The 24,224-nt window shown below is 51.4% G+C and overlaps 1 protein-coding gene across 4 annotated transcripts in view; it reads right to left on the reverse strand.

Annotated features, from left to right (window-relative positions):
- Positions 1–444: 444 nt before the first annotated feature.
- Positions 445–24,224, reverse strand: part of TBX4 (T-box transcription factor 4) — a 32,347-nt gene continuing 8,567 nt past the window's right edge. For 3 of the 4 annotated variants that reach the window (XM_070562359.1, XM_070562360.1, XM_070562361.1), the window contains 6 exons: positions 18,777–18,896; positions 17,314–17,461; positions 6,448–6,600; positions 5,280–5,368; positions 4,922–5,157; positions 445–2,605 (listed from right to left, as the gene is read on the reverse strand). In XM_070562359.1, the coding sequence (XP_070418460.1) occupies positions 1,989–2,605; positions 4,922–5,157; positions 5,280–5,368; positions 6,448–6,600; positions 17,314–17,461; positions 18,777–18,896 (1,363 nt within the window). In that variant the 3' untranslated portion in view covers positions 445–1,988. Of the gene's footprint in view, positions 2,609–4,921; positions 5,158–5,279; positions 5,369–6,447; positions 6,601–17,313; positions 17,462–18,776; positions 18,897–24,224 lie in introns of all 4 variants that reach the window. The other variant, XM_070562358.1, reaches the window with a different exon arrangement.

Here is a 24,224-nt window from a genome sequence, read left to right on the forward strand (position 1 = left end):
AGGTGCAGACGGCTGATGCGCTCACACATCTGATTGTTCCAGGAAGCCCCAGGTTCTGACTGGAAGCTGCTCTTCAATTCCTGTCTGAAGCAGCTGCACGAATCCCACGAACAATTCCCTACTTGTGAGACCTCTTCCCCCAAATCACCAGGTTGTGTGATAACTAAAAGGTGACAGATTCTTGCGTACTGCCTGCCCTGCCCTTCTGGGGTCTTTGTGGGCCCTGGAACCCACACCATCATCTGGGGAGTAGCTTGAGATCAAAGGTACCATTGCTCCATGGGTCCTAAATTACTTCACTCTAAGCTGAGAGTCTCCGTGGTACAAACGCTCAGAGGCACTAAGGACTCCACCTGGCCCTTGAGAAAAAATACAAGCAAAAGGGAGGCAGAGACCATTGCTGAGCCGAGAAATGCAAGTCAGTAGTAAAGAGCATCCACACACTTCACAGTTGTAAAATGGCTTTATGTTCCGATATGTAAAATAAAATGTCCATGCTATATAACACAACACTTGAAGTTCCGTATCCCTTGTTAGCTAACGTGTCTTCTAATAAAGTTTAATCTGTAGTGTGTGTGTGTTTATATATATATTTATTATGTTTTATCTAAACCATTCTTAGTTTTTAATATCAAACGTGTAATAAAAACTTAAATAGATGTCTTTCCAAATACCCCTCCAACGTTCATTTTATTAAGTTTATTCATTTGTAAAAAAGCAAAGCTGAATTTAACATGTGGCCTGCATTTGTGAGATATATATATATATTTATTTATTTATTTATATATAATATATAAATAGCTATTCAGCATGCAAAGAGTTTAGTGATTTCCCAAATTCGATTACAGAGTTCACACCAGTCACGTGGCTGGTCTGGTGCTGTTCAACGCTAAAGAGCTGAGGACTAGCAGAGCACCTCACTGGAGAAGAATTATCCTCGCTCCTCTGAGCTCATTGGCTGAATTTACTGGAAGAAATGAATGTTTTCTCAATTCTCGTTTTTATTTCTGTTGGGCTTTCTTGCTGCAGAGGCGAGGGTTTTCTGGGAGCAGAACAGGCTGTGGATGCCTGGCAGCAGCTCCAATGCGGCCTCCTGGGGATGTTGCCAGGTAAAGTGTGTTTCATAATTGCCAGTCGTAGGATGCAGATGGTGCCTGAGAGTCCGAGTCTTGCACACCAGAGAGAGTGAGAGATTCTACGTCGGGAACTGAGGGAAAGAGCTTTGGACTCTATAAGGAAACCTGAATGATGACAGAGATGCAATTGGTTGCATTTTCCCTCCTCTTATGGAAAAAAATTTTAAATACCCATCAGGTGGCGCCTGACACATGACCCTCTCTAAAAGTCAGACTTCAGAGCTCCAGGGATCAATTGCCAGGTCACTAACTGAGCAGTCAGCTCTACTCTCAATTTCTAGGCCACTCACTGAACAGTCAGTTCTACTCTCAGAGCGTTCTTCATGGGTTAGCTGAGCCCACCTCGCAAGTAGTCTCACAGAATCTCCAGAAGCCAAAAGAGTAGGCTTCCTGCTCCCAAAACAAGATTCTCAGCTCCCCTGCAAATAGAAGGCCAGGAACTCTAAGATGTGCAGAGAGCCCACCCACCCCAGCGAGGAGAATCTTCCCCAACTTTCCCTGTGGGACAGACCTCGTCACCTGGCCCCTGAGTAAATCACGATAATAGTATAAAAACCTCTAAATAACTCACATGAACTCTCCACTCCATCCCACTCGTGGGCATGTCAAGAGACGTCAGATAACAATGGATCTGGGTCCTGCAGCCAAAATCACTTCTTAGATAACTGCGTTTTTTCCCTTGTCATGGCATCAACTGTATGTCAGAAGATAGATGCTCTCCAAATACACACACACACACACACACACACACGCCACCCTTTGAAATACCTTCCTGTGTTTCTCGGTAGTGCAGGCCACCCACAGAGGTTAATACTGGATTAACATGATCCTGGGGCTGTTGAGACATGGCAGTCATCCGTCAGTCCAGTTCTCTACAGTCCCCATTCCTGAATGATACTGTAAGGAAGCCTCCCGGGATAAGGAGAAGCTTTGAGAGTAGAGAAACTCATTGGCAGCATTCAAGTGTGGAGAGGGCGGCTTCCTCTCACACACTGCAGGGAGGCCGCGCTCCCTGGGGAACGAGGCGGTGGGCCCCCGCTCTCGGACCTGAGACTGGGAGAGCTGATTGTAGACACTGAAGTGGGTGTTTCCTGGTGGCTGGGAGCTCTGAGCGGAGATAGCAGGCAGCCGAGGCATCATAGTGGTGGCGGTGAAGTGCGTGGGAAAGGACTGGTAAGGCACAGTCTCCATTGTCTGAACGCTGTAGCTTGTGTATGGTGAGACTGACGTCCACATGTTACAGCTCAGTGGGGGTGGGGGCAAGTCGTCCACCCCAGACACCCCAGCAATCTCGGGCCCTGAACCTGAGTACATACAGGCTTCTCTTGGGGTCACCTCACTGCAGTAGGAGGGGCTCAGCATCTGTTGGTCGTAGGGAGGGGGAGAACGGAAATAATGATCCTCCCCCACTGCAGAGGGAGCTTCCAGATAGGATCGCTTGCAGGGTAAGTCCAGGTGGCGGCCACTGTCTGCTGGAAGACAAAGAAACCTTAAGGAAGAGCCATTTCCACCAGGCTAGGGACCAGAACACCCCCGGTGGATGCCAGGACAGCCTACCCTTGTCATTCAAGGCCCGCCCTTGCTCCATGTTGCCATGGCACTCCAAGAACCATTTTAATCAGCTACAGCTTTTATAAGGTGACAGCAGCCAAGAAGTGGTCAGATTATGGACCTTGCTCAAAGGCCACGGGGGACACTGCATCCCTGGATACTGAGTGATGTGTTTAGGCAGGCGGCATACGGCTTTGATCCTTTGCCACCCTGACTCTTGGGGATGGTAAGAGGCCTTAATGTGCACTGGCATTCTTAGGCTAGACCCACCCTGGCCAAGGAAAGTGGAGGCAATTGCCAGGCCAAACCAGGCCCAGAGGCCACATCTGTCTGAATTAGCCAGAAAATTAAAGCCACAATGTTTCTGCCTCAATCCACAACTCCCAGGAAGGCCTTAGCAAGCCAAAGCTACTCACAGGCACGTTCCTGTTGCTTTTAGAAACAGGAAGTAAACCCTACGTGTATTTAAAGTCCCATCAGATTGTTATTACAGATTCCAACATAACAGTGTTCACAAAATTAAGAAATGCAGTTGATAATAAGTATAAGGTGACTTGTACTTCTAAGGCTAAGCTCATGCTCTGTTTGGGGAAAGATTACATCAGCTGCCCCAAACCATGTATGTGTGTCTTGCAGCATCCTTAACCATGAGGGCTTGACTCTCTGGAGGGGCATGTCCTCCCTTGGGATCCAGGGATGCCCCAGGCCTGAGGCCTTGGGGAGCAACCCACTCAACAAATTTAAGAACAATTGTCCAGTGGCTTATCCTAGCCTCCCTCTTTCTGTTTTCTCTAGGGATTCATTCTGAGAGCCGTGTGTGTACACAGGGCAGGGTGGCCTGGGGGAGGAGTGGGCCAAGTCTGAAGGTTTGCACCTGCCTCTCCCCTTGGCTCCTCTGGAGGCATCTTCCCTGATGAGGAGGAACTTGCCCCCCTCACCCAGCTCTCTTGTGCATCCCTCATTCATCCCTTTACTCCATCGTCTCTCCAAATTCCTCCTTTCTCTCAAGAGCACTAAGCCCTCCGACTTGGAAAGTGGCCCAGTCACTCTAGGTCAGGAGTGAGCAAACCTTTTCTGCAAAGGGCCAGATGGTAAATATTTTAGGTTTTGTGAGCCGTATGGTATCTGTCACAACTACTCAACTCTACTGTTGTCACATGAAGGCAGCCATAGACAATAGGTAAATAAATGCATATGGCTATGTTCCAATAAAATTTTATTGATGGATACTAAAATTTGAATTTCATATCATGTTCACATATCATGAAATAGTCTTCTTTTGATTTTTTTCAACTATTTAAAAATGTAAAAACCATTCTCTATGGCTCATAGGCCGAACAAAAACAGGCAACAGGCCAGATCTGGTCCAAGGGCCACAGTTTGCCAACCCCCTGCTCTAAGTCATTAGTTCTAATGGAATTGGTGCAAGGTAACTCAGAGCTCTGCCTGGCTGGTCCCTAGGAACTGGGCTGAGAGAACATTCTGGATTGCAGGCAAAAGTCCCCACACTCAATCTCAAGAGAATTTTAGTGGCCCTCTGTGGTCTTCTGGTGTGATAACACTGATTATCCCTATTTTATAGATGGAGAAATGGAGACCCGGCACCAGAGCACAGATGGTCGAGTTCCCAGCTCAGGGCTCCTCTGCTTTACCAAGAAGCCAGCACAGATGGTTCTGATGCCTGCACTGGGGATGTGGACTCCCAATCTACATCCACAAAAGTTAATTTCCACTCTCAAGAAGCCTTTGCAGATCCTGGTACAATGACGTGGAGAGCCTGTACTCATGACTCTAGGTCATCCCTGTTTTAGAATTGAGGTTGCTTTGATAAATGACAGCCCCAATCCAAAAGTCTCTGGACTGTGATGCTTCAGCCTCCTCCTTGCTGAGAGGCAGAGCCCGCTGATTTTGTGTTGTCTGTCTACCCCATGGAGGCTCTCAAAGCAGTGGCTGCAAAGCAACACTTGGAACTGGGGAGAGGTATGGTGTCTGGGGACACCAAAGCCATAAGCTCTGAGGATTCTGAAGGCTGCATTAAAAGCAAGAACCAACATCCCTGCACTGGGCTTGGCATAGGCCCTGACCCTTCAGGCTCTCTCTGCTGGACCATACAAGTAAGCAGTAGTGTGTGTGTGTGTGCCCATGCATGCTCACATGTGTAGCGGGGAGTGTTTGTGGGGACAGCTTCACCCTTCCTCTGACCCTTGAGGGCCTCTAGACCAGGAGAGAGCTACCTCGTCTTTTCAGGCAGTGATAGAAGAGGCTTGAGTCCCTCTGGGCTGGGAAGGCGTTGAGGGGAAGGTCCTGTGGCTCAGCTGCAGCAAACTGCATATGAGCCCCATTCTCATACTGGTAGTGCTGGAGTGCCTGGTGGGTGCCATGCAGGGGGCTAACGTCGGGCTTGGCTGAGAGCTGGGTGGAGACGAGTCTCTGCCTCATGATGCTTTTGGAGATCACGGGATATTCTTTGCTGGAGGGTGAGGAGGACAGTCAGAGGGAGACAGGAAGAGAGTGAGCACACTTTGAGGGTTACCAAAACCACATGCCTGAACCCCATCTGCCCATCCCACCCCTAGGCCAGGGCAGCCCCACCTCTGCAGCCGGGCCACACGCAGGTCACTGTCGTCACTGCCCCGGAATCCCTTGGCAAAAGGGTTGTTCTCAATTTTCAGCTGTGTGATCTGTCAGGAGAGGACACACAGTAGAGTTGCTGGGCTAGAGGACTGGGCTGGCCTCTGGCCCTCCTGCCCCGCCCCCCAGGCACATTCAGAACTCATGGCTCAGTCTGGGGAAGTTGCACACCCCAGCCCTTGGCCAGCCAGGAGTCTTGCTGGGTCCTCCTTGGCCTTGCCATTCACATCTGGCTTGTCACTGGCTCTTATCCATCCTACTTGCTGCAGACCTTCCATTGTGCCTGCTGGGGACTTGAGCAGTCTCCTGCTCTCCCACCCCACTGTGCCACCTGGCTTCAGTCCATCATCATTCTCTCCTGGGTGCCTGTAACAGCTTTCCACCCGTGTTGCCTCTGTCCAGTGCAACTGTCACATCAGGTTCTAAGTGACCTTTCTAAATGCAAACCTGACTCAGTCACTCTTCTTCCTAAAATCTGCCATAGCCTATGGCCTTTCCCCAATGACCCCACTCACCTCACCTGTCCCAGTGCACACAGTGTGGAAAGCACCCTGAGAAAGGTAGTGCGGGCAAAGGCAGAGAGGCAGGGGAGAGTGGCCTAGGCAGGGAGTGGGAGGCAGTTTGGGATGGTGAGGCTGGGGAGAGCCAGTAGCAGAGTGGGAGGCCAGCCAGGACATCCCAGGCCTCTCCAACTGCAGCCTGGGAAGTCTCCCTGCTCCCATGCAGCTGACAGAGCTCCAGAGCTGCTCTCCCCACTCCCTCCCCCTCTCTCTGCCAGAATCTGACCTTTGAATCCCACCAGGGAGAAGAAAATTGTAGAATGAAAGGACCTAACACTCAAGACACAGGGCAAGCTCCACGCTCCCAGTTTTTAGTTACCAACTTTGTCCGTTCCCCAAAATAGAGACCTTAAGTGCTTTGTGCCTGAGAATTAGGATCTGGTATCCTTTCCTGCTCATTATCTGATTTCTCACTGCTCTGAGGGACGTCCGTCACAGGTTCCTCAGGTCCCAGCAGTGGGCCTGCCTCAGCCTTGCTGCATCTGGGGCTTCACCTCCTGCCTCTCTGTAATGGCACGGAAATGCCCGAGTGGTAATCGTGGTGCGGGGTATGGGGTTTGCGGCTATACCTTGTGATTCTGGTAGGAGGTCACAGAGATGAAAGAGGTCTCCGGGAACACGTGGGTGCAGAAGGCAGTGTTTTTGGAGCCAAAAGCGTTGTTCTCATCAGCCTTTACGATGTGTAGCCGCGGCTGGTACTTGTGCATGGAGTTGAGGATGATCTGGAAGAGAAGGATCTCATTCTAGCTCCAGGTCCACACCCTCTCATTCTTGACCTCATTCAACTGACCCTGGAATGGCTTTCGCTCTCCTAAAAGCCCAGGCTCCAGGGCCTGACTACCAGAACTGAGCCCAGAAAGGTCCTAAAGCTCTCACCTGAAGAACCAGGCCCCTGGACCCCAAACTCAGCCCAGATGGTCCCCACTTAGCCTCTCCTCTCCAGCACTAATGCCTGATCCCAGGACCTCCTTGATGTTACAGATGGCTTCCCTGTGGTAATAAAGAACTCAGGATAAGTCCTTAATAATTTAAAAGCCCCTGCGAACTCAGCACAGTGCAATTGTGGAATTCCGAGTTGTAGGCAAAAGCCCAGGGTGCCACTGACTCACTGCATGACCTCAACCAAGTCACTGACTTCTCTGAGCCTCAGTTTTCATATCTGGAAAATGAGAGCCTAATACAAACTTACCTCCCTCAGGCTTCCCCCTCCAGGCTGACTTCCTCTTGCTTCTCCCTCTCTTCTCCTGCCTCTTCTCCCCCTGCTCCCTCCCTCCCCACCACTTTTGTGTGACTGCCATTCCTAGAAACGCCTGCTGTGGGTGCTCAGCCCCCTCCTCTCACATTTGTCAGCGACAAAAGGAGCTTCCCAGCCCAGGGGTTTGCAGAATATGGGGGGTAGGTTGGGGGGAGAGCTGAGAAAGATGAAGCACTCTGTCGGACCCTTTTCATCTAGGCACTCATTCGTTCATTGTCCCTCTGCATTCACAGAGGCCTGGGAGCGGGTGCTCAGCAGGGCACCCAGAGGCATCCTGCCCGAGGCAGCTCACAGCCTGGAGGGAAACTCTATCACCGGCTAGAGTTCAAGGTACCAGGGAAGGAAACAAGTAAAGTTCCTAAAATAATGCCGGAGAAGGCCAGAAGCCCCAGGCACCCATGGGCCCTTGAGGCTTCCTGGAGCTGGGGAGATAGGTCATCCCAACAAACAAAGCTTAGATGATGAGCCAAGGAGGTGCAGCCCTGGGGTCCTGGGAGTGACACACAGTAGTGGCTGCTCCAAACCTGCTTCATGCGGTTGCGCCCCACGGTAGCGGCTGCATCGGGTGCCATTAAAGTGTATTTTTTATCGTTGACATTTGCCAGACGCCCTCCCCATTGGAGGCAGGACCAGGAATTTGGGGCATTTTATCAGCACTGCTGCTTTTGTTAACCCTTTGGCTCCTGTCCTAGCTGGGCGAAGCCGGCCCTCAGGGCCGTTCCCCTCTGAGCTCAGTTCTCTCCACCTGGGAGTGCCCCATCCTTGGGCTGGCCCTGCTGGCTCCCACCCTTTCAGGTTCCCAGGGACCAGGTCTGGTGCTAAAGCTTAGCAAAAGATTTAACCCCTGCGTGACCAGAGTGCTCACCGAAAGGCCAGGCTCTTCCATGGCGAGCCTGGGCAGAAACCTTGGTCTGGGAAGCCTCTGCTCTCATCACACTCTGGGGACAGGGCTGGCCCCGAGAGCAGGCTCAGCTGAGGAATGGGTGCATCAGGAGCCGGGCTGTGGGCTCTGGCCTTCCCTGAGCTCCTCAGTTTAGCTGGGCGACTCTGTCCAGCAGGAACCAGCTTTTCTGCTTTCTGCACTGGCCACTCCCCGCTCAGCCCTCGGCGATAAACCTCTGGACCCTCGTGGGGCAAGTACAGAGCTCCCCAAACCCTAAACCAGGTCCTGCTGCTGGGGACTCACTGCCCAACTGAGGGCTGGCCAGACAAAAACCTCAGAGTGGGACTGAAGGACACAAGTCCTGCCCAGGGAGGTGTCAGTGAAGGTCCCTTTCCAAGAGCCCGGGAAGGGTCTCCAGGGGAGAGGAGCTGGGTCTTGGGAAACACCTCCCAGGCCCTTTAGGTGACTCTGTCACCCTGCACTGTTCCCCAAGCTGCAGGAGCCAACAAAGGACCTAAGTTCCCAGAAGACCCAGCAACTGAGTACCTGGGAGGTGGCCCAGATGCCTCCAGGAACCCCCAGATTCCTGTCTGCATCTTTGCACATGCAGTTCCCTCTGCTGTCTTGATCGTCCTTTCCCATTCTCTCTTATCTTCTAGGCCTATCATCTCAAGGCCCAACTCTTCCAGAAAGCCTTCCTGGATTACTAGGGCCTACTCTGAACTCCCGATTCTGAAACTCCCTCCCCGTGCATTGTTTACTGGGCTGTTCTGCTGCTTCCTAGTGACTCCCCATTTCTTCTTGTCCTTTCAATTAAACTGTAAACTCCTCAAGAGAAAGGGCCATATCTTTTATTCCTTTTATACCTCCAAACTCCTTTACCCCAAAACAGAAACTATTAAGTACCAGGCAGGGTTACAGGAGTGGGAAGACCTGGGCCATGACCACAAACCCTCTGTCCCCTCCTCTCTTGTCTTTCTTTACTCACTAGAGACAAAATAACCTCTAAGGCATTTTTCAGGTCAAAAATAGTGATTTTTGAGCAGACAGTCTTTCTGTGAGCACTCACAGCTCCAGCTCCCCAGCATGAAGGACTAGCCCCTGGCTACTCCAGCTCTCCTGGGGTAGGGGCACAACGGGAGAACACAGACAATGGGCTCACAGAACCCAAAGCAAACTCGCAGACACCTGCACAGCGAGGCTCTGTTGCCCCTTAAGGACACCTTAGGACAAACAGCAGCACCCACACTGCTCTTCTGCCACTGGGGCAGTCACGGGCTGTAACAGTCCAGCCAGAGCCCTAGGCATCGTCAGCTCTGCTTCTCACTGTCACCCAGCTCTAAGTCCAGTCAGTGAGCAAGTCCTGTGACTCCATCTGTAAAACGAAAGCCTCTCCATTTCTGCTGCGCAGCCCTGTTTAGGCCCTAGCATCTCTCCTGGGTTTGGGGACAGCCTTCTCCCTGTCACTATCTACTTTCTCTCCATTCCCACCTGCTACACATGAGATCAGGTCTCTCCCCTGCTTAGAACTTTCTGGTTCACTCAGGAAGACTGCACATTGTTTGAAGGCAGGGCTCTTTGTATTTCCTTCTCTTGCTTCCCATGTCTCCTCACCACCCCTGCCAGTGTTTAGGGCTCAATAAATGTCTTATATTCATAATGCCGCCTTTGATGGTCCTCTTGCCCTTTGAGATAAAGGCCAAACTCCTTAGCCCATCAGACAAGGTTTTTGATGACTGGAGTGGAGAGATTGCCAAACACACTTTCTAAGGGAGGGAACCAGACAGGCTGGCAGGGAAACCTGGGAAGAGAGAAACTGCCAGAACTGTAGGGGCAGGTAGGAGTCACTAAGGGAGTGCAATCCCAGCCACAGAGAAGTCAAGAAGGGCCCAGAAGCTTCTATGGCTCTCTGCCCACCAGCTGTAAGTCTTGAGCAAGCTCTTCCCCTTCAGTCATTGGGGTACCCATCTGTAAAGTGAGGTCTTGACTAAGTAGTCCCAAACACCCCTCCCGGCTCTGACAGTCTGAAACCTGGACAGGTGTCTGGAAGAAAATCCCACCCACTGAACCAATGCAAATACAAACCGGAGCCTCAGTCCCACCAGCCCGGGAGAATAGGAAATCAGCTCAGTGACTCACACACCTGGCTTTACTCAGAAGTTCCTCAGGCACTGCATTAAACTACTTTGCCAGAGTCTCACATTTATATTTGTTGCAGAGGATGTTGGGCTGTAAGGGCCAGCCACGTCACCAAACCCCACTACGTGACCGGTCCCGTCATCATTGTTTTACAGAATGGGATTCATTATGTTCTGGCTACAATTCAGATGCCTGTTCTCCTTTAACAATTGCAATAGGGCCAAACATCCATCTCCTCAAGAGACACCGTAGTGTGCTTTGCCAATAAAGCCCAGATTTATCTACATTAGAATCACAGAACATTAGGGCATGGAGAGGCAGACCTTAGAGATCATTCTAGTCCAACCTTCTAATTTTACAGATGAGGAACAGGAGGCTTGCAGTGGGAACATGACTTGCCCAAGGACACACAGCTGCTTGGAGACAAAACCCTGAGAAGATTCCAGATGGCCTTTGAGAGAGCACACGCTGCTCTCAACAAGCTCAGTAATTAACGATAAGGTGTCAACCAAACACTGCAAGGGACAAGGATTCACCAGGCCCTATTTTCTATCCTAGAACACAGCGTATCTGGATGTTAGCCATACAAAAAATGTGCCTAATATCTATTTTGTCGTATATTAAAACCAGATTTTCCCCTGCATCATAATATCACTTTCTAAGACTACCTTCTCCATCACCCTTCTTACCCTCTCCAGCCCTGCAAAGAGATTAGGAGACAGGATCTGCAGCTTAAAAAAAGAAGGAAGAAACTGAGACCCAGAGACATAGGTTATTGTTCTAAGGAAAATCCAAACTAGAACTGAGTCAGACAGCCCATTAGCTGACTCAAGAGGCCTTGGCCAGATAGGTCTTAGGCCTCACTCTCAGAGCAGCAACCCAGGGGCCCAGAAATCTTCCTGCCTTCTCTCATAGTCACAACAAGAATAGTCGATGTTTACTGAGCATACCTTATGTGTTGAGTATTCTACACACATCATATAATTAATCTTAACAACATCCCTGTAAAGTAGGCATTATTATTAGCCTCATTTTAACAGACGAGGGACTGAACCTCAGGGAGGTGAAGACATTTGCCCAACCTCAGACAGCTGTTGGGAGGCAGAACCAGACTTGGTACTAATTTCCGAGCCTGAGCTCATACCTGTACCTAGCTGGGGAGGGCCGCGCCTGATCTGGAGTTGTGTGTGGCATCTGTATCTCCCAAAGCACCCAGCAAGGGCTTGGCACAATGTCAGGACTCAGCAAATGTGGGAGAAAAGGAGGAAAAGAGGGAGATCAATAGTTCTGGGTTCCCACTGGCAAGTCAACAGCATAAGCTTTGGGGAAACATCAGCCCCTGGCCGAGGAAGTGCCTTCTCTGTCTAAATACCACCCCTTCCGCAGGTTCACTCCTTCCCTTACTGCTTACAGCACCCACGGTTCTTCCAGACACAAGGCCAGGGACTAAAACACAGCGGTGATTAAAAACCTCACAGTTTCCTATCAAGTGGGGAAGTCACACAGTAATCCAAAATCAAGCAAAAACAGTGGTGAAAAAAACGTAGTGGCGGAAAGAGTACATTTATGATAGTAACAATTGAGATGAAATACTGAACAAGAAATGTGCAAGAGCTTACAAAGAAAACTTGAATATGCTTTTGAAGGACAAAAAGCAGACTTCAAAAAAGAGAAAAACATTCCTATCAATCCTCCTTAAGAAAATTCATAATTTAAAGGGATTCTAATAAAAATACAAATAAGTTTCTTTTTCAACATTACAAGCTGATTCTAAAGTTTACATGAAAAAATACACAAGACTAGCCAAGAAAACTTTGAAAAAGAAGAGCAGTGGGGGAGAACAGCCCTGCCAGACACTGACACCTATTATGAAGTCTCAACAGTTATGGTCCTGGCCCGTGGACAGACATAAATTCATGTGGGGATTTAGTGTACAGAAACAAGGCATCCTAAAACAGGGAGGAAAGGGGACTAGTCAATTATTGGTGTTGGGACAACTGGATGGCTCTCAAGAAAAAAAAAAGAGTTGGATTCACACTTCATATCAAATGCCAGAATAAATTCCAAAAGGATCAATGGTTTAAATGTAAAAACAAACCCATAAAATACTAGAAGAAAACACAAGAAAATTCCCTTATAAGTAAGGAGTGGAAAAGGGCTTTCAATTACTCAAAATGCAGAATCCATAAGGAAAAGACAAATACATTCAATCAAAAACTTCTATGTAGGAAGACTGCTATAGACAAAATCAACAGACAAATGACAAACTGGGAAAACATGTGTAATTCATATCACAGATAGGAGCTAAATCTTTCCAGTTTATAAAGCTCCTAGAGTTGGTAAGTGATCAAAAATCCAAGAGAAAACTGAGCAAAAGATCAGGACAGCAGTTCACAGAAGAGGAAATACATGTTAAAAAGATTCTTAATCTCACTCATAATAAAGGAAATACAGAGCCAGCCCTGATGGCCTGGTGGTTAAAGTTCAGCACGCTCTGCTTCAGTGGCCCGGGTTCAGTTCCTGGGCATGGAACCACACCACTCGTCTGTCAGTGGCCATGCTGTGGTGGCAGCTCACATAGAAGAACCAGAAGGGCTTACAACTATTCACAGCTGTGTACTGGGGCTTTGTGGGGGAAGAAAAAAGGAGGGAGATTGGCAACAGATGTTAGCAAAGGGCGAATCTTTCCCAAAATAAAAAATAAATAAAGGAAATACAAATTAAACTGAGATCTAGATTTCACCCACCAAACTGGCAAAAATCCAAAACTTTGCTTTCTGATCATGTTGGGGAGATTACAGCAATGGTGGGAATATACATCAGTGCAACCCCAATGGAGGGCACAGTTACAAATTACAAATCCAAATACCCTTCAAACAGGCAACTTATTGCACAGATAGACTTGGAACAGGTGTATAATGACATACATACAAGCTTGACTGAAAGAGCAAACTGTAGGAAAACATCTAACTCCTTCAATAAGGACTGGCTACGTAATTTATGGAGCAATCAGGCAACGAAACTCTACACAGCTGTAAAAAAGGAATAAGGAAGCTCTATGTGAATGGAATGATCTCCATGATACACTATGTTTACAGAGCAAAGTGCAAAAAGAGTCTATAGGATGCCATTTCTTGCATATGAAAGAAGGGATTTGAGATTCTGCACTCTGCTTGCATGTATATGCAAAAAGAAATTAGTAACAGTGGTTACCTGTGGCCTGGGTTGGAAGAAACTGGGTGACTGGGGAACCAGTGGAGGGAGACGTCTCATTGCAGACATTTTTATTTATTCATGGGTTTATTTTTAAACTATGTGAATGCATTTCCTATTCAAGAACAAATTTGACAAATAAGTATACAATTCTAACTGTGGTAAATACTAGGACAGAAAGGTGCATGGTACTCTGAGAGCATACAACGGGACCCTGAACTGTCTCCCTGAAGAATGGGCATTTGAGCTTGAATCCCAAGGCTCAGGAGTAACTAACGAGATGAAGAGGCATGTGGTCAGAGGAGGAAGTAGCACATTGAGGGGACTATGCATGTGCCACTTTGTGGCCAAGGAGCTGCAGACCACACCCCTAGCCAGGGGCAAACTCAGCCTCTGGAACAGTTAGAATCACTATGTCAGAAGTCATAACCTGACCTTCCTTCTCAGCAATCTGAGACACAATAGGTGGTGAGGGGCCGGCCCCATGGCTGAGTGGTTAAGTTCACGTGCTCCACTTCAGCGGCCCAGGGTTTCACCAGTTCGGATCTCAGGCACGGACATGGCACCACTCATCAGGCCATGCTGAGGCGGCATCCCACGTAGCACAACCAGAGGCACTCACAACTAGAATATACAACTATGTACTGGGAGGCTTTGGCGAGAAGAAAAGAAAACGGAATATGATTGGCAACAGTTGTTAGCTCAGGTGCCAATCTCTAAAAAAAAAGAAAAGAAATGGTGGTGAAGACAGCCATCCCCTTCACACACACACACATACACACATACACACGGCCTACTGACGCCAGCCCCTCCCTGACCCCAGATCAAGAAAAAAGTAAGACCCATGTGCCAGCCATCTCCATGTCCTGCCACAAGACACAGGCCCTACCCCCATGACACCCTCCTCAACTTCCTGAAGTCGCCTGGCCCAGTACTCTGCTGGGAGCAGGACAAGTAGAAGGGGAAGATGGGCAGGCAGCTTCTGTAGCCAGCAGAACCACAGAAGTGGAGTTGCATTGGAACTATAAGGAGGCAGCTTAGTCCTGCCCTAGCCCCCTGATCCTTTCTGCCCCTGCTGCCTGCCTGTCCTCTGGCCTTGGCATTGCTCCCAGACCCCAGTGGTCATACCCTGAACCTACCTCTCAAGAACAGAGGGCTTTGCTGGACTCACAGCAAAAACCCACAAAGAGTTTTCTAGTTAGAACCCAGTCCTGTCTTTTTGGAAAATGTGGCCTTGTGGTCTGAAGGTCCCTGTTCCAGGGCCCCACCTGCCATGTAGGACAGGCTGCCAGGCCCAAGCCCTCATCTGGACCCTGGATCCTTCTCCTTTGGGAAGGTTGCAAACGGGAGGCAGCTGCTAAAGTCCTTGAGATACTGTGAGACCCCAGGGGAAAGTGCAAAGTCCATTTGGCTGGAGGAAGTTCCTTGAGGTCCAGAAGCTTTTAGGGAAATTGAAACTATGGAGGTGCATTGTGCAGAAGGAAGGGTTTGCTTGGGAGAAGTTCACAGTACGAGATCACTCTTTCCCAGGCTCCTACACTGAGAAACCAAGAAGGGTGACTTGCAGAGCTCACCATTCCCATCGGACAGGCCAAGAAGCAGAAGGCCAAGGTCCAAACAGGCCACTTCACCCTGATAAATCTAGGAAGTTAGCTCATTCTCCACAGCCCTTGCCTGCATGCTCAAAGGCTGCTCCCTCTCCAGTGATACTCCAAATAGCTGAAGACAGACAGCTCAAGCCCTGGGTACAGAAAGACAGGTGGAGAAGCCAAAAGAGTGCTGGTCTAGGAATCAGAAGGTGTGAGTCCAAGCACTGCTCCTTCACTCTCAGCTTCTGAGACAATCACCTTATCTCCCTGAGCCCCGCCACCCCACAGGGGTGTTGTAACCAGTAAACTGAGCATGCTGGGTAAACGCAGGGGTAGGGGGAAGGAAGAGGCTCTGCATCCCAACCCTCCGGGGAGAAAGAGAGTTAGTATGGGGAATATCCCTACCACCAAGGAGGGACTATCCCTACTGGCAAGCATGGCAAGTGTAGCCAGGGGCACCCTCATCAGCATGAGCCATCAGGCAGCCCCACTGGCCCAGACTCAAGACTACACGCAGGGTTATTGCAAACCCCTCCTGGACCCCAGAAGAGCCACCAAGGAGGCAAGCCAGTCTGGGAAAACCTACTGCTGGGCTATGAAGCCCAGGTCTCTCTCTCACTTCCTAAAAAGTCCAGCTTTTCAACCACTTGACTCCCTCCCCTGCCACTTTCTGCAGGAGCTCGCCGAGGTGGAAGAGCCGTCTGAGGCACACCTGCAGCTGAGGACCAGGATGGCAAGCTGCACGTCCAAAATTCTTCCCAGAGGAAGCTGACCACTCACCTAAAGATCCAGCTCCTGCCAGGCTCTGTGCTCACCCCAGTGGTCTGTCCCCCGGGCTCTGCTGTGTGTGCAGTTGTGGGCAGAGACGTGCCTGCTAGCTAGCTTCCCCACCTCCCACCACAGAGGCCCTCACTAAGCTTTCGAGGTTGGTGCCACAGCCTGGCCAAGCAGAGGAGGCCAGGTGGGAGGCGATTGGGAGCAAAGTCTTGGCTAGGATGGTGCCAGTAAGACCTGGGAGGTCCCTTTGCCCCTTAGTTAAAAGGCCCTGCACTCTGGGAGGTCAGGGCTTGCCTGACCCTTCCTGCTGGATCGGTGGCTTGTCTCTGCCATGTGAGGGGTCGGGGTTGCACGAGTACATCCCACTGTGCACACCCACTAGTCTCTGCCACACACCCAACGGTATCTGCCTGTCCTGCGTGGGAAAATCCATGCTGCTTGCAAAACAGAGAAGTCAGGAGTTAATTATGTTAATTAAGCATTCTCCTAGTTGCTTGTTTATTGATCACCAACGACTCAGAAGAGAGGAGAACACACTCAGAAAATTAGAACTAAGAGCTGCTTGCCAGTCACATACCAATCAATCAGAGATGAAGCATTGCTGGCATTTTCCATGAGGAACTATGATTCACAGAATTCTGATTTGTACACAGCTCTCCAGAAACAGAACTGGGGCATAAAAGAGGCACATACCTGCATGCCCCCGACCCTGCTTCCCCCACCACCACCCACACCCTGAGTGTTATGTGTGCAGCCCGGGCAACCGCATCCAGGAGCCTCTACTGCACCCTCGCTCCACCCCACCCAGGGTAACTGTGGATAGCCTAGAGGCCCTGGCCGATAATACCAGGTCCCCAGACTTCTGTTTGCCACACACTTGAGCTAAACATTTCCACATAAAAAGCATTTAGTGGGCCTGCCAGGGCCAGATGGGGAAAGAATGAGCTTCAGCAGCCTGGATGGGGCATCAGCAGCAGCATCCCTGGGGCTCTCTCTTGTGAGAGCCAGGTCCCAGGCAAGGCCAGGAAGGAGCTGACACAGGAGCCAGAGCAAGGCCTTCCCTTCCAGAGGGCAGGCAGCTGCCAGGCCAGGCAGACATACACGCCAAAAAGAGGCTTCAGAACTCATCAGTAACTCTTTCTCAAGAAGGTTTACTTGTCTTATGCTCCAGCAAGGTCAAATTTTGGAAACCAAAGCTGAGAGAGTTGGTCCATCATCTTTGTCTTCGTCATAGTTGCCACTTGTTTAGAGCCTTCTATGTGCAAGGGGCGTTGTGCATATTCTCTCATTTAATTCTCACAACCATGAACGGTACATATGGTACTCTCCACTTTCTAGACAAGGAAACTAAGGCTCAAAAAAGACTAAGGAACTTGCCCAAAGTAACCCAGCCAGTATGTACCAGGTGAAGGACTATGACTGTGGGACTCAGACCCTGTGCGCCTTCCACAAACTGGCCCTGCAAGTCCCAAACCCTAGAGCTGACACGAGAGTGGATTCTCCAGATCCCCACTCCCGCCCATCCAACCCCCAACACTGGCCCAGGACTCCCCTCAAGGCCAGGCAGTCCCATTCTTACATGGCCGAAGGGGTCCAGGTGGTTGTTTGTCAGCTTCAGCTTCTGGAAAGAGACCAGCTGCCGCATCCAGTGGGCACCAGTGGCAGGAGAATCCGGGTGGACATAGAGCCTTCCTGGCATGGCGGGCTCAGCCTTCCCGGCCACCATCCTGCCAACAGAGCAGACAGAGCCACAGCAGCGGATTACCCTGGGTCTGTGGGAGCCCAGACCCCCTGTGCCCTCTGAGAGCAAATCCCCACAGACCTGAGGGAAAATCACTGCTGGGCCTGTCACACAGTCAGTTTAGGAATTTGGGGGTAGGAGCGGGGGACAGAGGAGAGAGTGCTGAGGAGGGGAGAGCAATTCTGAACCTCTTTTCCATTACTACAGTGGAAAGAGAAAGGGAGATTACAGAGAAATGTGATTATTTACTTGAAGGAATGGGGCCAATTACAAATATATTGTGGGGAGATTTAGGCTCTTCTGTGTATGTGTTATATTTACAATTTTAAAATGTTATAAATTATATTCTTTGGAGGGAGCTTCTCAGAGGACCTAGACAACTTTCAAATTGTTTGCTCCCAAAACAATGGTAAGAAACTAATCGGTAGCTCTCCTGTCAGTCACAGCCTGCTCTGAATGCTAATCTGGCCCAGAGAGAGGAGAAATAGAAAGATGGCCCTGGGCAGCACCCAGCCACTGACTCCTGCCTCCTCAGCCCACTCTCTACCGGCCCTCTGAGCCCCCGACCACAGAACCCATGTCCTGGCCGCTGCTGATTCATTCCCCCTCTCACCAGCTCTCCTGGAGCGCCGTCCTGGGCTCTGAGGGCAGACAGGGTACAGGTGGCCTCAGGAAAAGTAGCCCAGTGTTTATTTACCCTGTCCAAGTTCAGTTTTGCCCTTCAACCCACCTGTTTCCCCTAGACCCTTGCCAAAAGGCCCTATCACCCAACAACTTGGCAGCTGCCCACTCACTCTGGATGGTGGACACACAGCTAAAGAGGGAGGCCTCTTTAGCCAGCCCAAGAGGAAGTGAGTGGAGAAACAGGAGAGAGACGCCACAGACCGGGTAACGGGACCCTAACTATGGAGTATCGAAGGCCCCCAAGAAAAGGGCTCCCATCCTCCTCCCCAGTGCAGCACTGCCACAGCCTAAATCTGCCCAGTGTTGGTGGTCCTCTGTCACCCCACAGCACAGTCACCAATCCTGTTTGTCCACAGTTGTGGGGAGAGCACAGACCCTTGAAATCCACCAAACACCCAAACACTGCAGCTCATTTTCAGCCCCAACTGCAGCGGGTGTGCAGACATCTGCGACTCTGCCGCCTCTGGACTCTGCAGGCCCCGTTCCTGAGGCTGCAGATGCAGGCAATCACTTGGACTAACTGCTGAGTCCTAGACCAAACATCAGGTGGGAATGGGCGCGGTGAGTGGAAAGAGCTGTTGAGGGAAGGCTGGTGATGTGAGATCCCAGGTTCTTACCATTTGTTGTCACAGAACTTGTAGCGGTGGTCATCCGCAGGGACAATGTCGATCAGCAGGATGTACTTGGTCTTGGGGTTCATGCCTGTGACTTTTACCTTGTAGCTGGGGAACATCCTCCTGGGAGAAGCCAAGGGGTAAGGCGGAGGCATGGAGAGAGCACCAGGAGAGACGGCACAGAGTAGGCGAGGGGGCAGAAGGCTTTAAGAGGGACTGCCCCTTTAGCAAGAGGCCCCTGTGTGACCTTGCGTAAGTCACTTCCCTCAGGCCTCAGCCTCCCTCTGCACAAGGAGAGGGCTGCACTAGCCACTCTCTCAGAGCCCCTGCAGCTGTGAGTCTGTGTGTCTAGGAAAAGGGTTTACATGGTTTCCAAAATTCAATTCCTCCTCCCCCATAATGCCCTAAGATTGAGGCCTAATGGCTGTGAGCAGCTAAAGCGCAGAGACCCTGGTCAGGATCATGAGGGAGGATTTCCGTACCAACCTGGCTGCCTTAGTTTTACTCCTGTCCTTTGCCAGACCATATACAACTAAAGTTCTGGGGTGCTGGGACAGGAGGCCAGAGCAGATCACCTGGAAGTCCTCAGCTGCTTCTAGAATCAATGAGATGTCTTCCCTGGCTCATGTCTCTGTGGAAACCCTCAGGCCTCAAACCAACTCACAGGAAAACGGGAGTGTGCTGCCAGTTTTTGGATTCCTTCAGTGTGTTTAGCAGAGGTGTTTATCCCTGTGATCGCCTCACCTGAGCCTGCGCACGCAGCCTGGGGATCAGGGGAAGTCAGTCCACAAGCCTCGTGGAGAAGAGCACGGATTCTAGAACCACCCTGCCACGGGCCCCAGCCTGGCCCCAGCACTGACTGTGAGGTCTTGGGCAACCTGCTTGGATCTCTCTGTGCCTTGGCTGCCTTATCTCTAAAGTGGGCTGAGGAGCTCCCTTACCCCTGTCTCGTAGGTTGCTGTGTGCATTAAATGAGTCCATTTATGACTATTACCACTGACTTCCACTGCACTCCTCCCTCCACAAACCAGTGGTGTGACCTACCTCTATGGAAAGGGATTTGTCAAAAACCAGACAGTTTTCCTGCAGCTCATACTGAGACTGTCCAGGACTCTGAGGCTCAGGGAACATTCCAGAGAGGGGCTTCGCCAGACCCCTCAGCACGCACACACATACACACACACATACAACAGCATGTACGTACACTTGCAGGGGCACAGCTCCCTCCTCTGGTCACCAGGTCCCTGACACTGAACTTCCCCAGAGGGGACAGACAGAACTTCCTCACAGTCCTCCTTAGACAACCCTGTCCCCTCCTAGCTGATCTCCATGAAGGTGTTACAGACGAGAGAAGCAGGGTCCAAACTGAACAGAAGACACTAAGAGCTCAGGAACCAGCTCCTCTGAGCTGGGAGAGTGCCCAACCGGTCCACTCTGGGGAAGCCATCAGGATGTCCTCTGCCCCTCACTAAGCTGAGAGACAGTATGAGACCCTCAAGAGATACTGTTCTAGACACCTCAAACAGATGACTGGGTACCAGCTTACCTGGACAGGGCAGGGCTTCCAGAAGTGATCAAGGCCTCCCCAAGCCAGCAGACTATACAGCAAGCCCAGGCCAGGACCCTGAGGTGGAGGGTTCAATTCTACCCCCAGCCCAGCCCCCAGCCCAGCCCCAGTCTGCACGCCCTCTCCCTTGCTGGAGGAAAGGCCCGCTGCAGTGGGTCAGGGATGTGGGAGGTGTGTGACCATGTGTATGCACAAGCACATGTGCATGAGTTCACTGTGGAGTGCGCATGTGTGCATGTGTGCGTGCCTGGAGGGAGGAGGGAAGTTCTAGCTGCAAGTCTAGGGACTTATAAACCGTGTGGAAGAATTTGTCTCAGATGTCAATTGAAAGCATTTTCAAATGTCCACCCCACCCCCTCTCCAGGAATGGGGGAAGTGAGAGGGCTCAGGAACCCAATCCTGCCTCCTGCTCACCAGCCCCCTGCCCAGCCTGGGGGCACAGCTGGAGCCTGCACCACCCTCTTTCCTGGCTGAGCCTCTCCCCCGGTGGCCTAAAGCTGAAGAGGGGGAGGGCAGCAGCTGCCTCACCTCCCCACTTCCCTAGGGGAAGACCAAGAATCCTGTCCCCTCCAGGCCACCATTTTGTAACTGCTACAGAAACAGCCACAAAATGGGGCAGCCCTGGCCGTGCTTGGGCAGGCAGGGCACCAGTGCCCTGCCTTTAGCCTGTTTCCCTGCAATCACTGTAGGTGGCAACAGCAGAGGGTAGACCTGGCTTCCCCCAGGCCAATGTCCACATAGGGGGCCAGGAGAAAATGGTTTGCTGTCACTTTGACAGTCTTCATAACTGAGGCTGAGAGGGAGTTAAGGGGCCCTGTCCTTCCGCTTCTCCTACTCCCTACTACACTTCAACTCAGCAGCTCGGGAAAAGACCAGCCTGACATTGACTGAGTGCTTCTTAGAAGGCCTGTAAGGAGCCTGTGCTCAGCCTCCCAAGGCTGGAGCTAGAATCCTGTGATTTGGCCTCTCCTGGAAGCTGACCAGAGATCAGATTCCTGACTGATAACAGCCTCAGAGTGTGGGGCAGGGAAGTCCTCTGCTTGGGGCTGAGCTGGCCCAGGCTTGGTGAGCTCCACTGCCTTCATGGAGACAGATATCTCCATCTCTGTTTGGCTGTTAGGGTTGCTTGGCGACTGCTTCCAGGCTATGGAGAACACATGCCGCGGGGACCCAGGCCCTATCATTTCCCCATCTAGGGGGCTCCAGAAGGATGAAGGGCCTGGCTGGTGTAGGGGAAAGGCTGAGTGTGAAGGTGAAGGCCATGCTCCACCTACCCCTTAGGCCTCCTGCCCAGCTGAGGGCATCTGCCCTTGGTTCCAGAGGGGGCTAAAGTTGGAGCCCAGAGGCCTGGCGTGGGAGTGTTCACCAGGTTGCCATGACTCAGGCCACAGAGGCCGGGCTAGGTTTGACAGCTGTGACTTCCTCTGGGCTCACCCTGCACTGTAAAGGTCGTCTATTGAAAGGGATGACATGCTGGAGTGAGATGTAAATTGTTTAGGGTGTCAAATGTACCTGAAAACCAACGCCTATGGAGAAAATGAACACCTCAGTGAAATGGGGAGAGAGGGCCAAGAAGAAAGGGAATGGACTCTGCCCGGCCTGTATTCCACTCAGCCTGGCCACCAGCGCTGGCCAAGAAACCCCAGCTCACCTCTGACGACACCCCCGTGGTTCCCCAGCCCTGAGCGGGCCAGCCCTTCCTCCTCACCCTCTCCCTGCACCCTGTAAGCCTTCCCTTCCAACCCTCTCCTGAGTGCCCCTCCCCCACCCTGTCCCTGCACCCCAGAGCCCTCTCCCCCACCCCGTCTTTGCACCTCGAGTGCCCTCTCCCTTACCCTCTCCCTGCACCCCAGAGCCCTCTCCCTGCACTCCAAAGCCCTCTTCCTGCACCCCAGAGCCCTCTCCCTGCACCCCAGAGCCCTCTCCCCACCCTCTCCCTGCACCCCAGAGCCCTCTCCCTGCACCCCAGAGCCCTCTCCCCACCCTCTCCCTGCACCCCAAAGCCCTCTCCCCACCCTCTCCCTGCACCCCAGAGCCCTCTCCCTGCACCCCAGAGCCCTCTCCCCACCTTCTCCCTTCACCCCAGAGCCCTCTCCCTATCCTCTCCCCGCACCCCGCGTGCCCTCTCCCTATCCTCTCCCTGCACCCCAGAGCTCTCTCCTCAGCCTCCTCCTTGCACCCCGCGTGCCCTCTCCCCCACCCTCTCCCTGCACGCCAGAGTCCTCTCCCTACCCTCTCCCTGCGCCCCTCCGCACTCTTCCCATGGGTCCCTTGCGCCTTCTCTCTGCGCCCCTTGTTGTCTGTCCGTGCTCTCCTAGCTCCCTGGCCCACCTTGGGCACCCGGTCCCCCAGGCGGATGGAGCGCTCCCTGGCACCCGCGGAAACGGCTCCGCCGAGGGAATAAACAAGCCGCCTGCCCCGCCGGCCCGGAGGAGATGAAAGCCGGAGGTTTCTCCTCTGATCATGAAACAGGCTCTGAAAGGGTGCGGGGCTGGAGTCTTTATCTCCTTCATACTCGGAAATGGTTTTAGAATGACCTGCTAAGATAAGCTTCCTTGGACGTTTCTCAGAGTGCGAGGCTTGCGGGGCGCAGGCAAGGGTTTTGGGGCATTTTGATTTTGGCAACAAACCGGTAAACGCTAACTCGCTGCTGAAAGCGGACACGCAAGTTACAGCTGGGCTCAGAGAACCGAGGGGCCCCCCGGCTCCGGGCCAAATTCAAGGCACTAACCCACTCGGCCCCCACCAATCCCGCAAGGGAGTCAGGGAATAGAGGACCTAAGCGACCCACCAGATTCTCTCCAAGTAGCCAGGCCCCCAAACCCCAAACCCACTGCAGCCCCAATTTCCTCGGTGGCCCCAAGGACCCCAGGAGCAGCTGGATGTGCCCTCCCTTAAATGTAGGTGCAAAACCAAATGAAGGGGTGAGAACTCTGAAGAGGGGTTTCCAGGTGGGAGTGGAGTGACTGGGGGGGCATACAAGAGGGATTGTGGGGGCCGGTAATGTTCTGTTTCTTTATCTGGAGGGTGGTAACACAGGTGTGTTCATTTTTTGAAAGTCCATAGAGCTGTACAATTAAGATTTGTTCACTTTTCTGCAGGCATGTTCCATTTCAATAAAATTGACATTAAAAAATTATATATGTGTGTGCATACATATATATATGTGTACATATACGCACACACAAAGGCCATGGAGCCCAGAGTCTGAAAGGAATGGGCTGCAGGAAAAGGGTAGGGGTCCACAGAAAATCCCACCTGTCCTCCTATCTCCAGTGTCTGGGGGTCTTGAGGAAGAATTCTGCCTCTGTTGGGAAGAGGCCAGGGCCCAGCAAGCAAGGCTGAACTTGGGGCTTGGGGGGTGGTTACGGTTTCCATCTATGCTGAGACCAAACATTTTGTAACCAAATGATTTCTGAGAGCAGTGACAAAGCTACGCAATTTATTTCCACTTTTCACACACATACACACACAAACACCCACACACACATACACAGAGCTTTCTAATCCACTCAAAGCATTTTTAAGAAATGTTTTCCCTGAGCCGAGGGGGCAGGAACGAGGGGGCAGGAACGAGGGTGCATGGAATGGATGCCATTTTGGAAGCTCAGTTGCTTCTCTTAGATTTTTTTTTAAGACACTTCCTTCTGATAGACTTTTGCTTTCAGAAAATACTTTAGAAAGAGATCAAAGCACTCTCTCCCCAACCCACTTTCCCAGTGTCTTCAACCCTTACTTCTCTTATCACCCACGCCACTGGGCTCTGACGGTCTGTATACAGAATGAGGGCAATTGGCTTTGAAGCCCCGGATTAAGCCGGGCCAAATCCTTGCCTCAGAATAACAAACAATACAGGTTCAACAGGAGTTCTCATCGGTAGTTCA

The sequence above is a fragment of the Equus przewalskii genome, chromosome 10 (assembly GCF_037783145.1).
Source record: "Equus przewalskii isolate Varuska chromosome 10, EquPr2, whole genome shotgun sequence".
Classification (NCBI taxonomy): domain Eukaryota; kingdom Metazoa; phylum Chordata; class Mammalia; order Perissodactyla; family Equidae; genus Equus; species Equus przewalskii.